Genomic DNA, 16,168 nt, shown 5'->3' with positions numbered 1-16,168 from the left:
TCGGATGAAGTTTGAAAATGTTTTTCTGTAAATTGGTTCAAGCTGAAAAATATAATGAGTTGAAAATGAATAGACATTTCATAAAGCCTGAGCTCATCTGCATTGGCAGTTTAGTTCTGTCCTTTTTGGACCTTGGTATTATTAAAGCTAACGAGTATGTCAGATACAGACACAAATATTCAACTTGTCATATGGCAGTGAAATGTTTCAGGTTGAAGTTTATTTATTTTGTTTAAAAATTTAAATGTTTTGTAAATTATTCAACATTTCCATCACCAATAAAACATACCGTGTTAATGATTCTTGCAGCTTTGTTTTTAAACTCAGTAGAGTTGGGATCGGAGAGAGATTCAACAAAGGGTTCATTTATGCTGAAGGTCAAGTTAAATGCTGCAGCCACTACTGAAGGTGTTGTAGGAGCGCTTGTAGTTGTGCTCTCGGTTGCAGGAGCGCTTGTAGTTGTGGTTGTGCTCTCGGTTGTAGGAGCGCTTATAGTTATGTTCTCAGTTGTAGTAGCACTTGCGGTTGAGCTCTCAGTTGCAGGAGTGCTTGTGGTTGTGCTCTCCGTTGTAGGAGCGCTTGTGGTTGTGCTCTCAGTTGTAGGAGCGCTTGTAATTGTGGTTGTGCTCACGGTTGTAGTAGCACTTGTGGTTGTGCTCTCAGTTGTAGAAGTGCTTGTAGTTGTAGTTGTGCTCTCAGTTGTAGGAGCGCTTGTAGTTGTGCTCTCGGTTGTAGGAGCGCTTGTAGTTGTGGTTGTGCTCAGTTGCAGGAGCTTGTAGTTGTGTTCTCAGTTGTAGCACTTGTGGTTGTGCTTTCAGTTGTGGGAGTGCTTGTAGTTGTGGTTGTGCTCTCGGTTGTAGGAGTGCTTGTAGTTGTGGTTGTGCTCTCGGTTGTAGGAGCACTTGTAGTTGTGCTCTCGGTTGTAGGAGCGCTTGTAGTTGTGCTCTCGGTTGTAGGAGCGCTTGTAGTTGTGCTCTCGGTTGTAGCGCTTGTGGTTGTGCTCGGTTGTAGGAGTGCTTGTGGTTGTGCTCTCGGTTGTAGGAGCGCTTGTGGTTGTGCTCTCAGTTGCAGGGCGCTTGTGGTTGTGCTCGGTTGTAGTTGTGGTTGTGCTCTCAGTTGTAGGAGCGCTTGGTTGTGCTCTCGGTTGTTGGAGCTTGTAGTTGTGCTCTCAGTTGTAGGCGCTTGTAGTTGTGTTCTCAGTTGTAGGAGCTTGTGGTTGTGCTCTCGGTTGTTGGAGCTTGTAGTTGTGGTTGTGCTCGGTTGTAGGAGTGCTTGTAGTTGTGGTTGTGCTCTCGGTTGTTGGAGCGCTTGTGGTTGTGCTCTCGGTTGTAGGAGCGCTTGTAGTTATGGTTGTGCTCGGTTGTAGCAGCGCTTGTGGTTGTGCTCGGTTGTAGGAGTGCTTAGTTGTGGTTGTGCTCTCAGTTGTAGGAGCGCTTGGTTGTGGTTGTGCTCTCGGTTGTAAGAGCTCTTGTAGTTGTGCTCTCGGTTGTTGGAGAGCTTGTAGTTGTGGTTGTGCTCTCGGTTGTTGGAGCGCTTGTAGTTAGTTGTGCTCTCAGTTGTAGCGCTTGTAGTTGTGCTCTCAGTTGTAGGAGCGCTTAGTTGTGGTTGTGCTCTCGGTTGTAAGAGCTCTTGTAGTTGTGCTCTCGGTTGTTGGAGCTTGTAGTTGTGGTTGTGCTCTCGGTTGTTGGAGCGCTTGTAGTTGTGGTTGTGCTCTCAGTTGTAGGAGCGCTTGTAGTTGTGCTCTCAGTTGTAGGAGCGCTTGTGCTCTCGGTTGTTGGCGAGCTTGTAGTTGTGGTTGTGCTCTCAGTTGTAGGAGCGCTTATAGTTATGTTCTCAGTTGTAGTAGCACTTGCGGTTGAGCTCTCAGTTGCAGGAGTGCTTGTGGTTGTGCTCTCCGTTGTAGGAGCGCTTGTGGTTGTGCTCTCAGTTGTAGGAGCGCTTGTAATTGTGGTTGTGCTCTCGGTTGTAGGAGCGCCAGTTGTGGTTGTGCTCTCAGTTGTAGTGCTTGTAGTTGTAGTTGTGCTCTCAGTTGTAGGAGCGCTTGTAGTTGTGCTCTCGGTTGTAGGAGCGCTTGTAGTTGTGGTTATGCTCTCGGTTGCAGGAGCACTTGTAGTTGTGTTTTCAGTTGTAGTAGCACTTGTGGTTGTGCTCTCAGTTGTAGAAGTGCTTGTAGTTGTAGTTGTGCTCTCAGTTGTAGGAGCGTTGTAGTTGTGCTCGGTTGTAGGGCGCTTGTAGTTGTGGTTATGCTCTCGGTTGCAGGAGCACTTGTAGTTGTGTTCTCAGTTGTAGCACTTGTGGTTGTGCTTTCAGTTGTGGGAGTGCTTGTAGTTGTGGTTGTGCTCGGTTGTAGGAGTGCTTGTAGTGGTTGTGCTCTCGGTTGTAGGAGCACTTGTAGTTGTGCTCTCGGTTGTAGGAGCGCTTGTGGTTGTGCTCTCGGTTGTAGGAGCGCTTGTAGTTGTGGTTGTGCTCTCGGTTGTAGGAGCGCTTGTAGTTGTGCTCTCGGTTGTAGGAGTGCTTGTGGTTGTGCTCTCGGTTGTAGGAGCGCTTGTGGTTGTGCTCTCGGTTGTAGGAGCGTTGTGGTTGTGCTCTCGGTTGTAGTTGTGGTTGTGCTCTCAGTTGTAGGAGCTTGTAGTTGTGCTTTCAGTTGTAGGAGCGCTTGGTTGTGCTCTCAGTTGTAGGAGCGATTGTGGTTGTGCTCAGTTGCAGGAGCACTTGTGGTTGTGCCTCGGTTGTTGGAGCGCTTGTAGTGTGGTTGTGCTCGGTTGTAGGAGTGCTTGTAGTGGTTGTGCTCTCGGTTGTTGGAGCGCTTGTGGTTGTGCTCAGTTGTAGGAGCGCTTGTAGTTGTGGTTGTGCTCTGGTTGTAGGAGCGTTGTGGTTGTGCCTCGGTTGTAGGAGCGCTTAGTTGTGGTTGTGCTCAGTTGTAGGAGCGCTTGTAGTGTGGTTGTGCTCGGTTGTAAGAGCCTTGTAGTTGTGCTCGGTTGTTGGAGCTTGTAGTTGTGCTCTCAGTTGTGCAGTGCTTGTGGTTGTGCTCTGGGTTGTAGGAGCGCTTGTAGTTGTGGTTGTGGTTGTGCTCTCAGTTGTAGGAGCTTGTAGTTGTGCCTCAGTTGTAGGAGCTTGTAGTTGTGGTTGTGCTCTCGGTTGTAAGAGCCTTGTAGTTGTGCTCTCGGTTGTAGGAGCGCCAGTTGTGGTTGTGCTCTCGGTTGTTGGAGCGCTTGTAGTGTGGTTGTGCTCTCAGTTGTAGGAGCTTGTGGTTGTGCTCAGTTGTAGGAGCGCTTGTGCTCTCGGTTGCAGGAGCGCTTGTAGTTGTGGTTGTGCTCTCGGTTGTAGGAGCGCTTATAGTTATGTTCTCAGTTGTAGTAGCACTTGTGGTTGTGCTCTCAGTTGCAGGAGTGCTTGTGGTTGTGCTCGGTTGTAGGAGCGCTTGTGGTTGTGCTCTCAGTTGTAGGAGCGCTTGTAATTGTGGTTGTGCTCTCAGTTGTAGCACTTGTGGTTGTGCTCTCAGTTGTAGAAGTGCTTGTAGTTGTAGTTGTGCTCTCAGTTGTAGGGCGCTTGTAGTTGTGCTCTCGGTTGTAGGAGCGCTTGTAGTGTGGTTGTGCTCGGTTGCAGGAGCACTTGTAGTTGTGCTCTCGGTTGTAGCTTGTAGTTGTGCTTTCAGTTGTAGGAGCGCTTGTAATTGTGGTTGTGCTCTCGGTTGTAGGAGTGCTTGTAGTTGTGGTTGCTCTCGGTTGTAGGAGCACTTGTGGTTGTGCTCGGTTGTAGGAGCGCTTGTGGTTGTGCTCTCGGTTGTAGGAGCGCTTGTAGTTGTGTTGTGCTCTCGGTTGTAGCTTGTAGTTGTGGTTGTGCTCAGTTGTAGGAGCGCTTGGTTGTGCTCTCACTTGCAGGAGCGCTTGTGGTTGTGCTCTCGGTTGCAGGAGCGCTTGTGGTTGTGCTCTCGGTTGTAGTTGTGGTTGTGCTCTCAGTTGTAGGAGCGCTTGTAGTTGTGCTTTCAGTTGTGGAGTGCTTGTAGTTGTGCTCTCAGTTGCAGGAGCTTGTAGTTGTGTTCTCAGTTGTAGTAGCACTTGTGGTTGTGCTCTCAGTTGTAGCGCTTGTAGTGTGGTTGTGCTCAGTTGTAGGAGCGCTTGTAGTGTGGTTGTGCTCGGTTGTTGGAGCTTGTGGTTGTGCTCTCGGTTGTAGGAGCGCTTGTGGTTGCTCTCGGTTGTTGCAGCGCTTGTGGTTGTGCTCTCGGTTGTAGGAGTGCTTAGTTGTGGTTGCTCTCAGTTGTAGCAGCGCTTGTAGTTGTGGTTGTGCTCGGTTGTAAGAGCTCTTGTAGTTGTGCTCTCGGTTGTTGGAGCGCTTGTAGTTATGGTTGTGCTCTCGGTTGTTGAGCGCTTGTAGTTGTTGTGCTCTCAGTTGTAGGAGCTTGTAGTTGTGCTCTCAGTTGCAGGAGCTTGTAGTTGTAGTTGTGCTCTCGGTTGTAAGAGCTCTTGTAGTTGTGCCTCGGTTGTTGGAGAGCTTGTAGTTGTGGTTGTGCCTCGGTTGTTGGAGCTTGTAGTTGTGGTTGTGCTCTCAGTTGTAGGAGCGCTTAGTTGTGCTCTTGGTTGTAGGCGCTTGTAGTTGTGCTCTCGGTTGTTGGAGAGCTTGTAGTTGTGGTTGTGCTCTCAGTTGTAGGAGCACTTGTAGTTGTAGTCCCAGTTGTGCGAGTGCTTGTGGTTGTGCTCTCAGTTGTGCGAGTGCTTGTGGTTGTGCTGTCGGTTGTAGGAGCGATTGTGGTTGTGCTCTCGGTTGTTGCAGCGCTTGTGGTTGTGCTCTCGGTTGCAGGAGCACTTGTAGTTGTGCTCTCAGTTGTAGAAGCACTTGTGGTTGTGCTCTCAGTTGCAGGAGCGCTTGTGGTTGTGCTCTCGGTTGTAGCAACGCTTGTAGTTGTGGTTGTGCTCTCGGTTGTAGGAGTGCTTGTGGTTGTTCTATCGGTTGTAGGACCGCTTGTAGTTGTGCTCTCGGTTGTTGGAGTGCTTGTAGTTGTAGTTGTGCTCTCGGTTGTTGGACTGCTTGTAGTTGTGGTTGTGCTCTCGGTTGTATGAGCGCTTGTACTTGTGGTTGTGCTCTGGGTTGTAGGAGCGCTTGTACTTGTGGTTGTGCTCTCGGTTGTAGGAGCGCTTGTAGTTGTGCTCTCAGTTGCAGGAGCGCTTGTAGTTGTGCTCTTGGTTGTAGGCGCGCTTGTAGTTGTGCTCTCGGTTGTAGGAGCACTTGTAGTTGAGATTGTGCTCTCAGTTGCAGGAGCGCTTGTAGTTGTGCTCTCACTTGCAGGAGCGCTTGTGGTTGTAGAAGGGTCTGTTACCACTGTAGGTTCAGAAATTAAAGTGAAATAAAAGTTTCTAAAAGTACAGAATGTTATTAAAAAGCAATACAATGTAAGGTGCATACTGACCAGAAACCTGATTGACACGTATAGAATCTGCAGTAATGTTTAAATCTGTGGCATTTGCTGCGTTAACAAGGACATCTGTAATCTTGCTGTTAGTTTGGGTGTCAGCACTTTCATTAAATTCAAGAATGGATTCTGCTACAGTAGAACCACTCCTACAACACAATCACAGTTAAATACAGGTTGAATCTATAAATCATTACAGTAAAGAAAAAAGTATTCAGAGTAGTGTAGTAATATATTATTTCTCACCTAAATTCAAGAATTCTCATTCGGATGAAGTTTGAAAAGGTTTTTCTGTAAATTGGTTCAAGCTGGAAAATATAATTAGTTGAAAATGAATAGACATTTCATAAAGCCTGAGCTCATCTGCATTGGCAGTTTAGTTCTGTCCTTTTTGGACCTTGGTATTATTAAAGCAAACGAGTAAGTCAGATACAGACACAAATATTCAACTTGTCATATGGCAGTGGAATTTTTCAGGTAGTAGTTTATTTATTTTGTTTAAAAATTTTAATGTTTTGTAAATTATTCATCATTTCCATCACCAATAAAACATACCGTGTTAATGATTCTTGCAGCTTTGTTTTTAAACTCATTAGAGTTGGGATCGGAGAGAGCTTCAACAAAGGGATCATTCATGATGAAGGTGAAGTTAAATGCTGCAGCCACTACTGAAGGTGTTGTAGGAGCGATTGTGGTTGTGCTCTTAGTTGTAGGAGCGCTTGTGGTTGTAGTTGTGCTTTGGGTTGTAGGAGCGCTGGTGGTTGTGCTTTCAGTTGTAGGAGTGCTCGTAGTTGTGGTTGTGCTCTCGGTTGCAGGAGCACTTGTAGTTGTGTTCTCAGTTGTAGTAGCACTTGTGGTTTTGCTTTCAGTTGTAGGAGCACTTGTGGTTGTGCTCTCGGTTGTAGGAGCGATTGTGGTTGTGCTCTCGGTTGTAGGAGCGATTGTGGTTGTAGTTGTGCTCTGGGTTGTAGGAGCGCTTGTGGTTGTGCTCTCGGTTGCAGGAGCGCTTGTAGTTGTGGTTGTGCTGTCAGTTGTAGGAGCGCTTGTGGTTGTGCTCTCGGTTGCAGGAGCGCTTGTGGTTGTGCTCTCGGTTGCAGGAGCGCTTGTGGTTGTGCTCTCGGTTGTAGGAGCGCTTGTGGTTGTGCTCTCGGTTGTAGGAGCGCTTGTGGTTGTGCTCTCGGTTGTAGGAGCGCTTGTGGTTGTGGTTGTGCTCTCGGTTGTAGGAGCGCTTGTAGTTGTGGTTGTGCTGTCAGTTGTAGGAGTGCTTGTAGTTGTGGTTGTGCTCTCGGTTGCAGGAGCACTTGTAGTTGTGTTCTCAGTTGTAGTAGTACTTGTGGTTGTGCTTTCAGTTGTGAGAGTGCTTGTAGTGGTGCTCTCGGTTGCAGTAGCATTTGTAGTTGTGTTCTCAGTTGTAGTAGCACTTGTGGTTGTGCTGTCAGTTGTAGGAGCGCTTGTAGTTGTGGTTGTGCTCTCGGTTGCAGGAGCGCTTGTGGTTGTGCTCTCGGTTGTAGGAGCGCTTGTAGTTGTGGTTGTGCTTTCGGTTGTAGGAGCGCTTGTAGTTGTGGTTGTGCTCTCGGTTGCAGGATCGCTTGTGGTTGTGCTTTCAGTTGTAGGAGCGCTTAAACTTGTGCTCTCAGGTGTAGTTGTGTTCTCAGTTATAGTTATGTTCTCAGGTGTATATGTGCTCCCAGTTGTAGGTGTGTTTGGGGTTGTAGTGATGTTTGATGCTGGACAGGATGCTGCTGTAAGTTGAGAAGTGAAATTGTAATTAGAATTTGTTTGCATACAGAAGGTTATTAAATGAAATATATTTGAAAATGTAAACTGACCAGCCGTCTCAGTGACACTTATAGACTCTGTAATAATGTTCAAGTCTGAGATGTTGGTTGCATTCACAAGGATTTCTTTGATCGTGGAGATAGTTGGAATGGTGGCATTATTAGTAAATTCAAGAATGGAGTCTGTCACAGTAGAACCATTCCTAAAACCCAAATTAAACACAGGTTAAAACTGTAAAGTATGAATTATGATATTTTCACTGTGATGACTTTAAACATGAATTCTCACCTGAAACTACAAATTATCATCTGGATGAAGTTCACAGTGGCTGCTCTGTAAATTGGTGCAATCTGAAAAATATAATTAGTTGAAAATGAGTAGATGTTTTATGGAAGACTGACTTCATATACATCAGCAGTTTGTTTCTGTCTCTTTTAGATCTAGAGCTTGATAAAGCTAATAAGTGAGTCATATACAGACATTTATAAATGTTTAAATGTTTCCCTGTGTTCAATTGTCCTATTGTATTGCAAATGTAATTAATTTTACAGCATTCACAGTAAGACATGAGGGAATCATGCATGACCAGCACATATTTCAGGAATGTCCAGTTTAATCCAGAATGTTGCTGGTGTACCTACTGGTTTTCCTACTAAACTGACAGACACCACACCTGCTTCCATCTGTATAATGAAGTAGAATTTGGCTATCTGTTAACTGAGTCATGGCTTCTGATTGGCTATAATAAACACACCCACACAGACTTTTTCTTTATAAGTCTAGACATTCCTGATTTATATACTTTTCACAGAAAGCCACCTTTTATACCACTGTGTGTTTTTCACTTTAAAACATTAGGGTTGCACAAATCAGTGCACTTTTAGTGGCGGTCCCAAGCCCGGAAAAATGGGGCGGTTTGTGTTAGGAAGGAAATCCATCATAAAACGTGACATTATTTATGCAGATCACGATTTAGAAAATCATACCGGATCGGTCGAGGCCGGGGTTACCGACGAACACCAAATGTATTGTTAACCAACAGGTTATTATTTGCTTTAAAGATGTTGATGGAGAAGTATAGACAAGGTTAGAAGGAGTTGCACTGTGTCAGAAGTCAGGTGTGGCAGAGAAGTATGTGAGCATGGAAAGAGAACATTTATACCATAGTGTTCTTCACATTGTTTTATATGGCAGTGGAATTATTCAGGCAGCAAGTTACTTATTTTGTTTTAAAAATAAAATTACAAAGTAAAATATTAATATCCATTAGCAAGAAAACATACCATGTCATGGATACTTGTATATTTTCGCACAGACTCAAGAGAGCTGGTGTTGGTTAGAGCTTCAACAAAGGTTTCATTCATGCTGAAGGTCAAGTTAAATGCTTTCGTATTTTGTGCCGCACCAGTGGCTGTCAGATAAACGAGATAAACATCAAATTAACAGAATGATGTGTAAATATGCAGATTATTAAAAAAGAAAAAAAAAAACAATGTGCTTTACTGATCTCAGAGGAATCAAACGTGTTAAAAGAGCGGCCGAGCATAACTGCAATTCATATAAATTTAAAAATTGTAGTATAGTTTAGTGGAAATATGATTTTTAAAGTAGCAACAATAGATTTCATATGATATGGGATAACATGAACTTGGATTATCTTTATTGTGTACAACCTTCGTTTTATAGTAGAGAACTCTTTATGAAGTTTTTTTTGGAAATAAACAATCCTATAGTAAAAGATTACTATAGTAACCATAATGCTCTTTCACAATTTATTGCTTGGGCAGATGTTTAGCACACCATATCCCAAACTCAAAAAGCCATGATCATATTTAGGTTATCAGTATGTTAAAGTGTATTTAGCAATTGCATAGTAATGGAAAATAAAAGTATGTTCGGTATATTAATAATATTATTAGTAATGAAAATAGCCTCAACTAAAAACTCAACAGGAAAGCATGTTCATGTATTTATCCAGGTAGGCCACTATGAGCTAGAGTTACTTATATGTTAGATATTATTATTATTAGAATGAAGTCTACAAATCAGATATCTGTCTGATATCTCTTTAGCACTGGAGAGACACTGTACTGTAACACACATCAACCTGCTATGGAATTCAGATAAAGGAGAAAAAGATAGAGCGAATGAGAAAACAGTTTTATTTAAGGAGGATATTGAAAGTAAGAGCTGAAACTAAAAAAAGTAAGTAATAGGTAATAAGTTATAGGAGAAAGAGAACACTTACCAATCAGAACCGAAACAGCCAGTATCGCCCTCCAGTCCATTGTGCTGCATAATTATATAATATATTTATACAGCATATATAAAATCAACATTTATTCAACATTTATTAATCGAACAAACTTTTTAGTAAAGTCCAGATGTTTAGTTTAAACATCTTACCAAATAACATTAAAGAAAGTAAAGATTATTATTACATGTATTACATTTATTGATAATAATCCCATTTGAATGATATAATTGAAACAATTATATAACCAATAAATATATAATATTCACAGCGTGTGAATAGAATCTAATCTATATTTCACCTTTCGGTCTGGTACTTCTACACGATTGAGAAGAGAATAAAGTAATTTCTCACCTGTGTGTTCAGGCAGCAGATGTAGAGTGTTTTTAGTCCAGTAACAGAGTCACAGTGTGAAATACAGAACCGGTAAAGAAGATTTATAACCAATTAATTGCCAAACCTATGATGTCAATACTGTCCGAGAGCTAATTATTTCCTGGATGCGTGTCCTGTCAGTTTAACAATTAAAGCATAACAATAACTAGAATGTACATGGTGGAAATTTCATGAAATATTTCATTGAAGGAGTATCTCCTTAACTATACATTTTTCAAACCTGACACTTTAACAGATATTTGCACCATAATAGAAAACAACAAACATTATTTTAAAGGTTTTTGTTCACTAAATATTGTTGCGAAATTAACTTATAAAAGCAGCACATTACCTTCCACACCAATCTAAATATAGCAGCAATGATGTCATGAATATGAATAAATTCCTAGAGCAATCAAAAGCTTTAAAAAAAAACAATTACTACATTCCTTCTTGTGTACAACCCCAGTTCCAAAACAGTTGGGGTGCAGCATAAAAACTACATAACAGAACACAGTGATTTTGCAAATCTTATAAACCCATATTTTATTCACAATAGAACACAGAAAACATCAAATGTATAAATACGTCTTAAAAAATGTTTTACAGGGCAACAAAAGTCTGAAAAAAGTAAGTGTTATTAAAAATAAACAGTTTTTATTAACATGGTTAATTAACACCTACAGAAACGATAGTCTGTGAACGCAATTGTCATGTCATCAACAAATGCTGGTTAATAATAATAATACGTTTTATTAAAAGACACCTTTCAAAACACTCAAAGACCCCGTACAGTAGGGTGAAATCATAAAATCAAACAAACAACAGCTATTTAACTGTTAAAATTAGACAGAATAGATGAGTTTTGAGGCACGATTTAAAAGTGGTCAGACAGTCACTTTCTCGTACTGATTGTGGAAGAGAATTTTAGAGATGAGGAGAAGCCCAGCTGAATGCTCTAAACCCCATAGTGACTAAAACAGACAGAAGGTACAGTGAGAGAAACAGATAAGGAAGATCTGAGGTGTAGATATGAAGCAAGTCAGAGAGGTATGAGGGTGCAAGATTATGAGGCAAGATTATTAGGGCATGCGTGAATATGATCCAGAAACGTCATCGTCCTCTCTGGACCAAAGCTCATTTAAAATGTACTGAGGCAAAGTTGCAAACTGTTTTGTGGTCAGACAAATGGAAATTTTTATTTCTTTTTGGAAACCAGGGACACCACATCCTCCAGACTAAAGAGGAGAGGGACTATCTGGTTTGTTATAACTATAGGCCAATATCATACCCCCTTTCCCCTCCTAGATACTAGGAAAAATTGTAGCACAATAGTCATGCTAATCTACTGCCAGGATCGAGGCATTCAAATGTGTTGAATTTATTTGCAGAAGTTTTTTAATGATTAGATTATTATTAAAAGTAACTGCAAACCTCCAGTTTTATATCAGTATCTTATATACAGATCTGTATCCAGGAGGACTATCTTAATTTAATCGTCTTTCTTTTCACTAAATCTACCATCACAGTAAATAACACAACAGCAGGTGCAAAAGTGTAATGATATCAATTTTATTTGGAATTAAGTATATTTACATCGCCATTAATAAATATAATCTATAATCCATGACAGAAAAAAGTGAAACAAAACATAAGTATTTAAACCCTTGGCCAAAGTTGTGGGACTGAGTTGTTGCATCATGTTTTCTTTAATTACATTGAGATGTCTGTAGATCTTGACTGCAGTCTATAAGTAGCAAATTCCACTGACTGGACATGATCTAGAAATGCACAATGGTGTTAATGTTGACCTCCATGATCCAATTCTATTTGGCCATAGAACTGGACAGGATATAAACCCAAGATCAGTGTAAATATTACAAAAAAAAAAAGCATGGGACCACCAGAACTCTGATTAAAGCTAACTTTCCTTACCAACTTAGTAACTTGACCACAAGAACATTGGTCCAAAACTTTCTGACATGACGTCTTCCAGCAATTTCTCAGATCTTTGCTAAGTTCTGAGAAATTGCTGGAAAACGGTCATCTCAGAAATATGAATTCAAATAAATCTGTATATTAGAGTAGCGAGACAGAAGCTTGAATAAAGGCATATGGTAGGCACTTTTAAAAAGTATTAATATATTATTATGGAATTAATGTTTGGACAAAAACATTCAAAAGATTTACATAGAAGTGAAAGAAAATCCCTGTAGGACTGTTAGAATGTGGAGAAATTTTCAATTACAACCCTCATGAAGTCTCCAGTTTTAAAAGTTCATATATTAGTATTTCTTGATTTAGGATTTTGTTTATAAAAAAAATAAATTTTCATTTATCTTGAGAATGACTGTGAATCGTACATATGGGTGATTGTGTAAGTTCTCTGATCAGGTCTAGAGCTCGAAGTGCAATGATATTGATAGTAGAAGTGTTAGAACAGACATTAATATCATGGAAAGTGAGCTTGCAATCGCTGGTGGCATGGAATTACCTGCAAAATAATAATTATATAATTAAAAGAACACAAAAATACATTTGTGTAAAGCATTTTGGTGCATTTTTAAATAATAAGTAGCACAGATAGTCTCTGTACAGTTATACTGACCAAGAGTGACACTGACGGAGTTCGGATCAACAGTAAAGTTAAAGCCGGAAAGTCCACCGAGGAAGACGGATTTCACCTGTTCCAGAGTAACATTTGGGCCAATAGAATTCATATAAAGGTTGCTCTCTGTAATAATAGATCCATTCCTGAGGAGACACACATGTAGAGATACAGGTTCAAATTTAACCAGTAATCAACAAATGAACAAACAAAAAAGATTCAGGACCATATTTTACTTCATACCTGAATTTGACTATATCCATTTGTTTGAAGTTTGTAAAGGATCTCTTGAACAACGGTTCAACCTGCAGGAAAGTAGAAATAAATCCGATATTACAACAATGTAAAACATTCTGATACACTGGTCTCTCACATTTAATACTAGACATAGTTAAAGGGAATTATAGTGTGACCTCTGGTAAATCTATTAAATCTGACTTTAAAATATTATCTGACTTTATTTATAGAAATAAAAACATTTCATCTTAACAGAAAGCTAATATTGAAACTGAAAATAAATTCTTCGTTCGTATAAGAATCAGGTCGCCAAATAACTGTTGTTTAGTAAAAAGTGGTCATTGATGGATGCGTTGCCAATAAAACACACACCTGACCACGGATATTTGTAGATTTTGCATTAAACTGTGGAGAGCTGTTGTTGGCCAGTGCTGCATCATAAGTTTCTTTAATAGCAAATGTCAAGTTAAAAGTTGGATTTAATGGAGGTAATGTTGTTGAAGGACTGTTTAAAGCTGGGCTTGTGGTTGTAGGAGTGCTTGAAGTTATGCTCTGGGTTGTGGCAGTGCTGGAAGTTGTGCTCTGGCTTGTAGGAGCACTTGTAGTTGTGCTCTCTGTTGTAAGAGCGCTTGTGCTCTGGGTTGTAGGAGTGTTTGTAATTGTGCTCTGAGTTGTAGGAGGGCTTGCAGTTGTACTCTGGGTTGTAGTAGCGCTTGCAGTTGTGCTCAGGGTTGTAGGAGCGGTTGCAGTTGTGCTCAGGGTTGTAGGAGCGCTTGCAGTTGTGCTCAGGGTTGTAGGAGCTTGCAGTTGTGCTCTCAGTTGCAGGAGCGCTTGCAGTTGTGCTCGGGGTTGTAGGAGCGGTTGCAGTTGTGCTCAGGGTTGTAGGAGCGCTTGCAGTTGTGCTCAGGGTTGTAGGAGCGCTTGCAGTTGTACTCTGGGTTGTCGCAGTGCTGGAAGTTGTGCTCTGGGTTGTAGGAGTGCTTGCAGTTGTACTCTGGGTTGTAGGAGGGCGTGCAGTTGTACTCTGGGTTGTGGCAGTGCTGGAAGTTGTGCTCTGGCTTGTAGGAGCACTTGTAGTTGTGCTCTCTGTTGTAAGAGCGCTTGTGCTCTGGGTTGTAGGAGTGCTTGTAATTGTGCTCTGAGTTGTAGGAGGGCTTGCAGTTGTACTCTGGGTTGTAGTAGCGCTTGCAGTTGTACTCTGGGTTGTAGGAGCGCTTGCAGTTGTGCTCAGGGTTGTAGGAGCGGTTGCAGTTGTGTTTAGGGTTGTAGGAGCACTTGCAGTTGTGCTCAGGGTTGTAGGAGCGCTTGCAGTTGTGCTCTGGGTTGTAGGAGCGCTTGCAGTTGTACTCTGGGTTGTAGGAGCGGTTGCAGTTGTGCTCAGGGTTGTAGGAGCGCTTGCAGTTGTACTCTGGGTTGTCGCAGTGCTGGAAGTTGTGCTCTGGGTTGTAGGAGTGCTTGCAGTTGTACTCTGGGTTGTAGGAGGGCTTGTAGTTGTGCTATGGGTTGTAGGAGTGCCTGTAGTTGTGCTCTCTGTTGTAGCAGAACTTGTAGTTGTGCTCTCAGTTGTAGCAGCGCTTGTGCTCAGGGTTGTAGGAGTGCTTGTAGTTGTGCTCTGGGTTGTTGCAATGCTTGTAGTTGTGCTCAGGGTTGTAGGAGCTTGCAGTTGTGCTCAGGGTTGTAGGAGCACTTAGTTGTGCTCTCGGTTGTAGGAGCAGTTGTGCTCTCGGTTGTAGCGCTTGTAGTTGTGCTCGGTTGTAGGAGTGCTTGTAGTTGTGCTCTCAGTTGTAGCAGAGCTTGTGCTCTGGGTTGTTGCAATGCTTGTAGTTGTGCTCTCGGTTGTAGCAGCGCTTGTGCTCTGGGTTGTAGGAGCACTTGTAGTTGTGCTCTGGGTTGTAGGAGCTTGTAGTTGTGCTCTCGGTTGTAGTAGCACTTGTGGTTGTGCTCTCGGTTGTAGTAGCACTTGTGGTTGTGCTCTCGGATGTAGAAGGGTCTGGTGCCACTGTAAGTTGAGATTTCAAAGTGAAATTGAAATTGATAAAAGTACAGAATGTTATTAAAAAGCAGTTTATTGTAAGGTGCATACTGACCAGGAACCTGAGTGACCCGTATAGAATCTGCAGTAATGTTTAAATTTGTAGTGTTTGCTGCTTTAACAAGGACATCTGTAATATTATTGTTAGTCGGGATGTCGGCAGTTTTATTAAAATCAACAACGGAGTCTGCCACAGTAGAACCTCTCCTATAACACAATCATAGTAAAATACGGGTTAAATCTATGAATCATTAAAGTAAAGAAAAAATAATTTAGAGTAGTGTAGTAATATATTATTTCTCACCTAAATTCAAGAATTCTCATTCCGTTTAAGTTTGGAAAGATTTCTCTTAAAATTGGTTCAAGCTGTAAAATATAATTAGTTGAAAATGAATAGACATTTCATAAAGCCTGAGCTCATCTGCATTAGCAGTTTAGTTCTGTCCTTTTTGGACCTTGGTATTATTAAAGTTAATGCGTAAGTCAGATACAGACACAAATATTCAACTTGTCATATGGCAGTGGAATTTTTCAGGTAGTATTTTATTTATTTTGTTTAAAAATAAAATGTTTTGTAAATTATTAATCATTTCCATCACCAATAAAACATACCGTGTTAATGATTCTTGCAGCTTTGTTTTTAAACTCAGGAGAGTTGGGATCGGAGAGAGCTTCAACAAAGGGTTCATTCATGCTGAAGGTCAAGTTAAATGCTGCAGCTACTACTGAAGGTGTTGTAGGAGCGCTTGTGGTTGTGCTCTCACTCGTTGGAGCGCTTGTAGTTGTGGTTGTGCTCTCAGTTGTAGGAGCGCTTGTGGTTATGCTCTCGGTTGTAGGAGTGCTCGTGGTTGTGCTCTCGGTTGTAGCAGCTTGTAGTTGTGCTCTCAGTTGTAGCAGCGCTTGTGCTCAGGGTTGTAGGAGTGCTTGTAGTTGTGCTCTGGGTTGTTGCAATGCTTGTAGTTGTGCTCAGGGTTGTAGGAGGGCCTGTAGTTGTGCTCTGGGTTGTAGCAGCACTTGTAGTTGTGCTCGGTTGTAGGAGCTGTGGTTGTGCTCTCGGTTGTAGGAGCACTTGTGCTCTGGGTGGTAGGAGTGCTTGTAGTTGTGCTCTCAGTTGTAGCAGAGCTTGTGCTCTGGGTTGTTGCAATGCTTATAGTTGTGCTCTCGGTTGTAGCAGCGCTTGTGCTCTGGGTTGTAGGAGCACTTGTAGGTGTGCTCTGGGTTGTAGGAGCGCTTGTAGATGTGCTCTCAGTTGTAGCAGTGATTGTGCTCTGGGTTGTAGAAGCACTTGTAGTTGTGCTCTCGGATGTAGAAGGGTCTGGTGCCACTGTAAGTTGAGATTTCAAAGTGAAATTGAAATTGATAAAAGTACAGAATGTTATTAAAAAGCAGTTTATTGTAAGGTGCATACTGACCAGGAACCTGAGTGACCCGTATAGAATCTGCAGTAATGTTTAAATTTGTAGTGTTTGCTGCTTT

At 42.0% G+C, this 16,168-nt stretch overlaps 3 protein-coding genes across 3 annotated transcripts; all 3 read right to left on the bottom strand.

Moving 5' to 3' along the window:
* Positions 1 to 1,913: 1,913 nt before the first annotated feature.
* On the bottom strand, positions 1,914 to 5,095 carry LOC124381107 (cell wall protein DAN4-like; the record flags this gene model as incomplete). The annotated part of the gene is made up of 2 exons (XM_046842484.1): positions 1,914 to 2,186; positions 4,796 to 5,095. Coding segments are annotated over 2 exons (573 nt in total), but the record flags the coding sequence as incomplete, so codon positions are not given.
* An 834-nt stretch (positions 5,096 to 5,929) lies between these two features.
* Positions 5,930 to 7,063, bottom strand: LOC124381203 (flocculation protein FLO11-like; the record flags this gene model as incomplete). Its single annotated transcript, XM_046842621.1, has 1 exon — positions 5,930 to 7,063. A coding segment is annotated over one exon (1,134 nt), but the record flags the coding sequence as incomplete, so codon positions are not given.
* A 3,557-nt stretch (positions 7,064 to 10,620) lies between these two features.
* On the bottom strand, positions 10,621 to 15,385 carry LOC124381202 (adhesive plaque matrix protein-like). The gene is made up of 6 exons (XM_046842619.1): positions 15,305 to 15,385; positions 13,526 to 13,964; positions 13,033 to 13,472; positions 12,667 to 12,728; positions 12,424 to 12,569; positions 10,621 to 12,309 (listed from the first exon to the last, which is right to left on the bottom strand). The coding sequence occupies exons 1-6, from the start codon at positions 15,383 to 15,385 to the stop codon at positions 12,212 to 12,214; spliced, it is 1,266 nt and encodes a 421-aa protein (XP_046698575.1). The 3' UTR covers positions 10,621 to 12,211.
* Positions 15,386 to 16,168: the final 783 nt, after the last annotated feature.

This window comes from Silurus meridionalis, chromosome 28, assembly GCF_014805685.1.
Source record: "Silurus meridionalis isolate SWU-2019-XX chromosome 28, ASM1480568v1, whole genome shotgun sequence".
NCBI classification, from domain to species: domain Eukaryota; kingdom Metazoa; phylum Chordata; class Actinopteri; order Siluriformes; family Siluridae; genus Silurus; species Silurus meridionalis.
The sequence above is the reverse complement of the archived record's forward strand: the minus strand, read 5'-3'. Positions and strand labels throughout refer to the sequence as shown.

Excerpts from the sequence above, each read along its gene's own strand:
- LOC124381202 (XM_046842619.1), bottom strand. The coding sequence starts at position 15,385 with ATGAATGAACCCTTTGTTGAAGCTCTCTCCGATCCCAACTCTCCTGAG. Across the intron at positions 13,473-13,525 it reads CTACAACCCTGAGCACAACT|CACAACTGCAAGCTCCTACA; the intron begins GCAACCGCTCCT and ends TGCAACTGAGAG. Across the intron at positions 12,310-12,423 it reads CTCCGTCAGTGTCACTCTTG|GTAATTCCATGCCACCAGCG; the intron begins GTCAGTATAACT and ends ATTATTTTGCAG.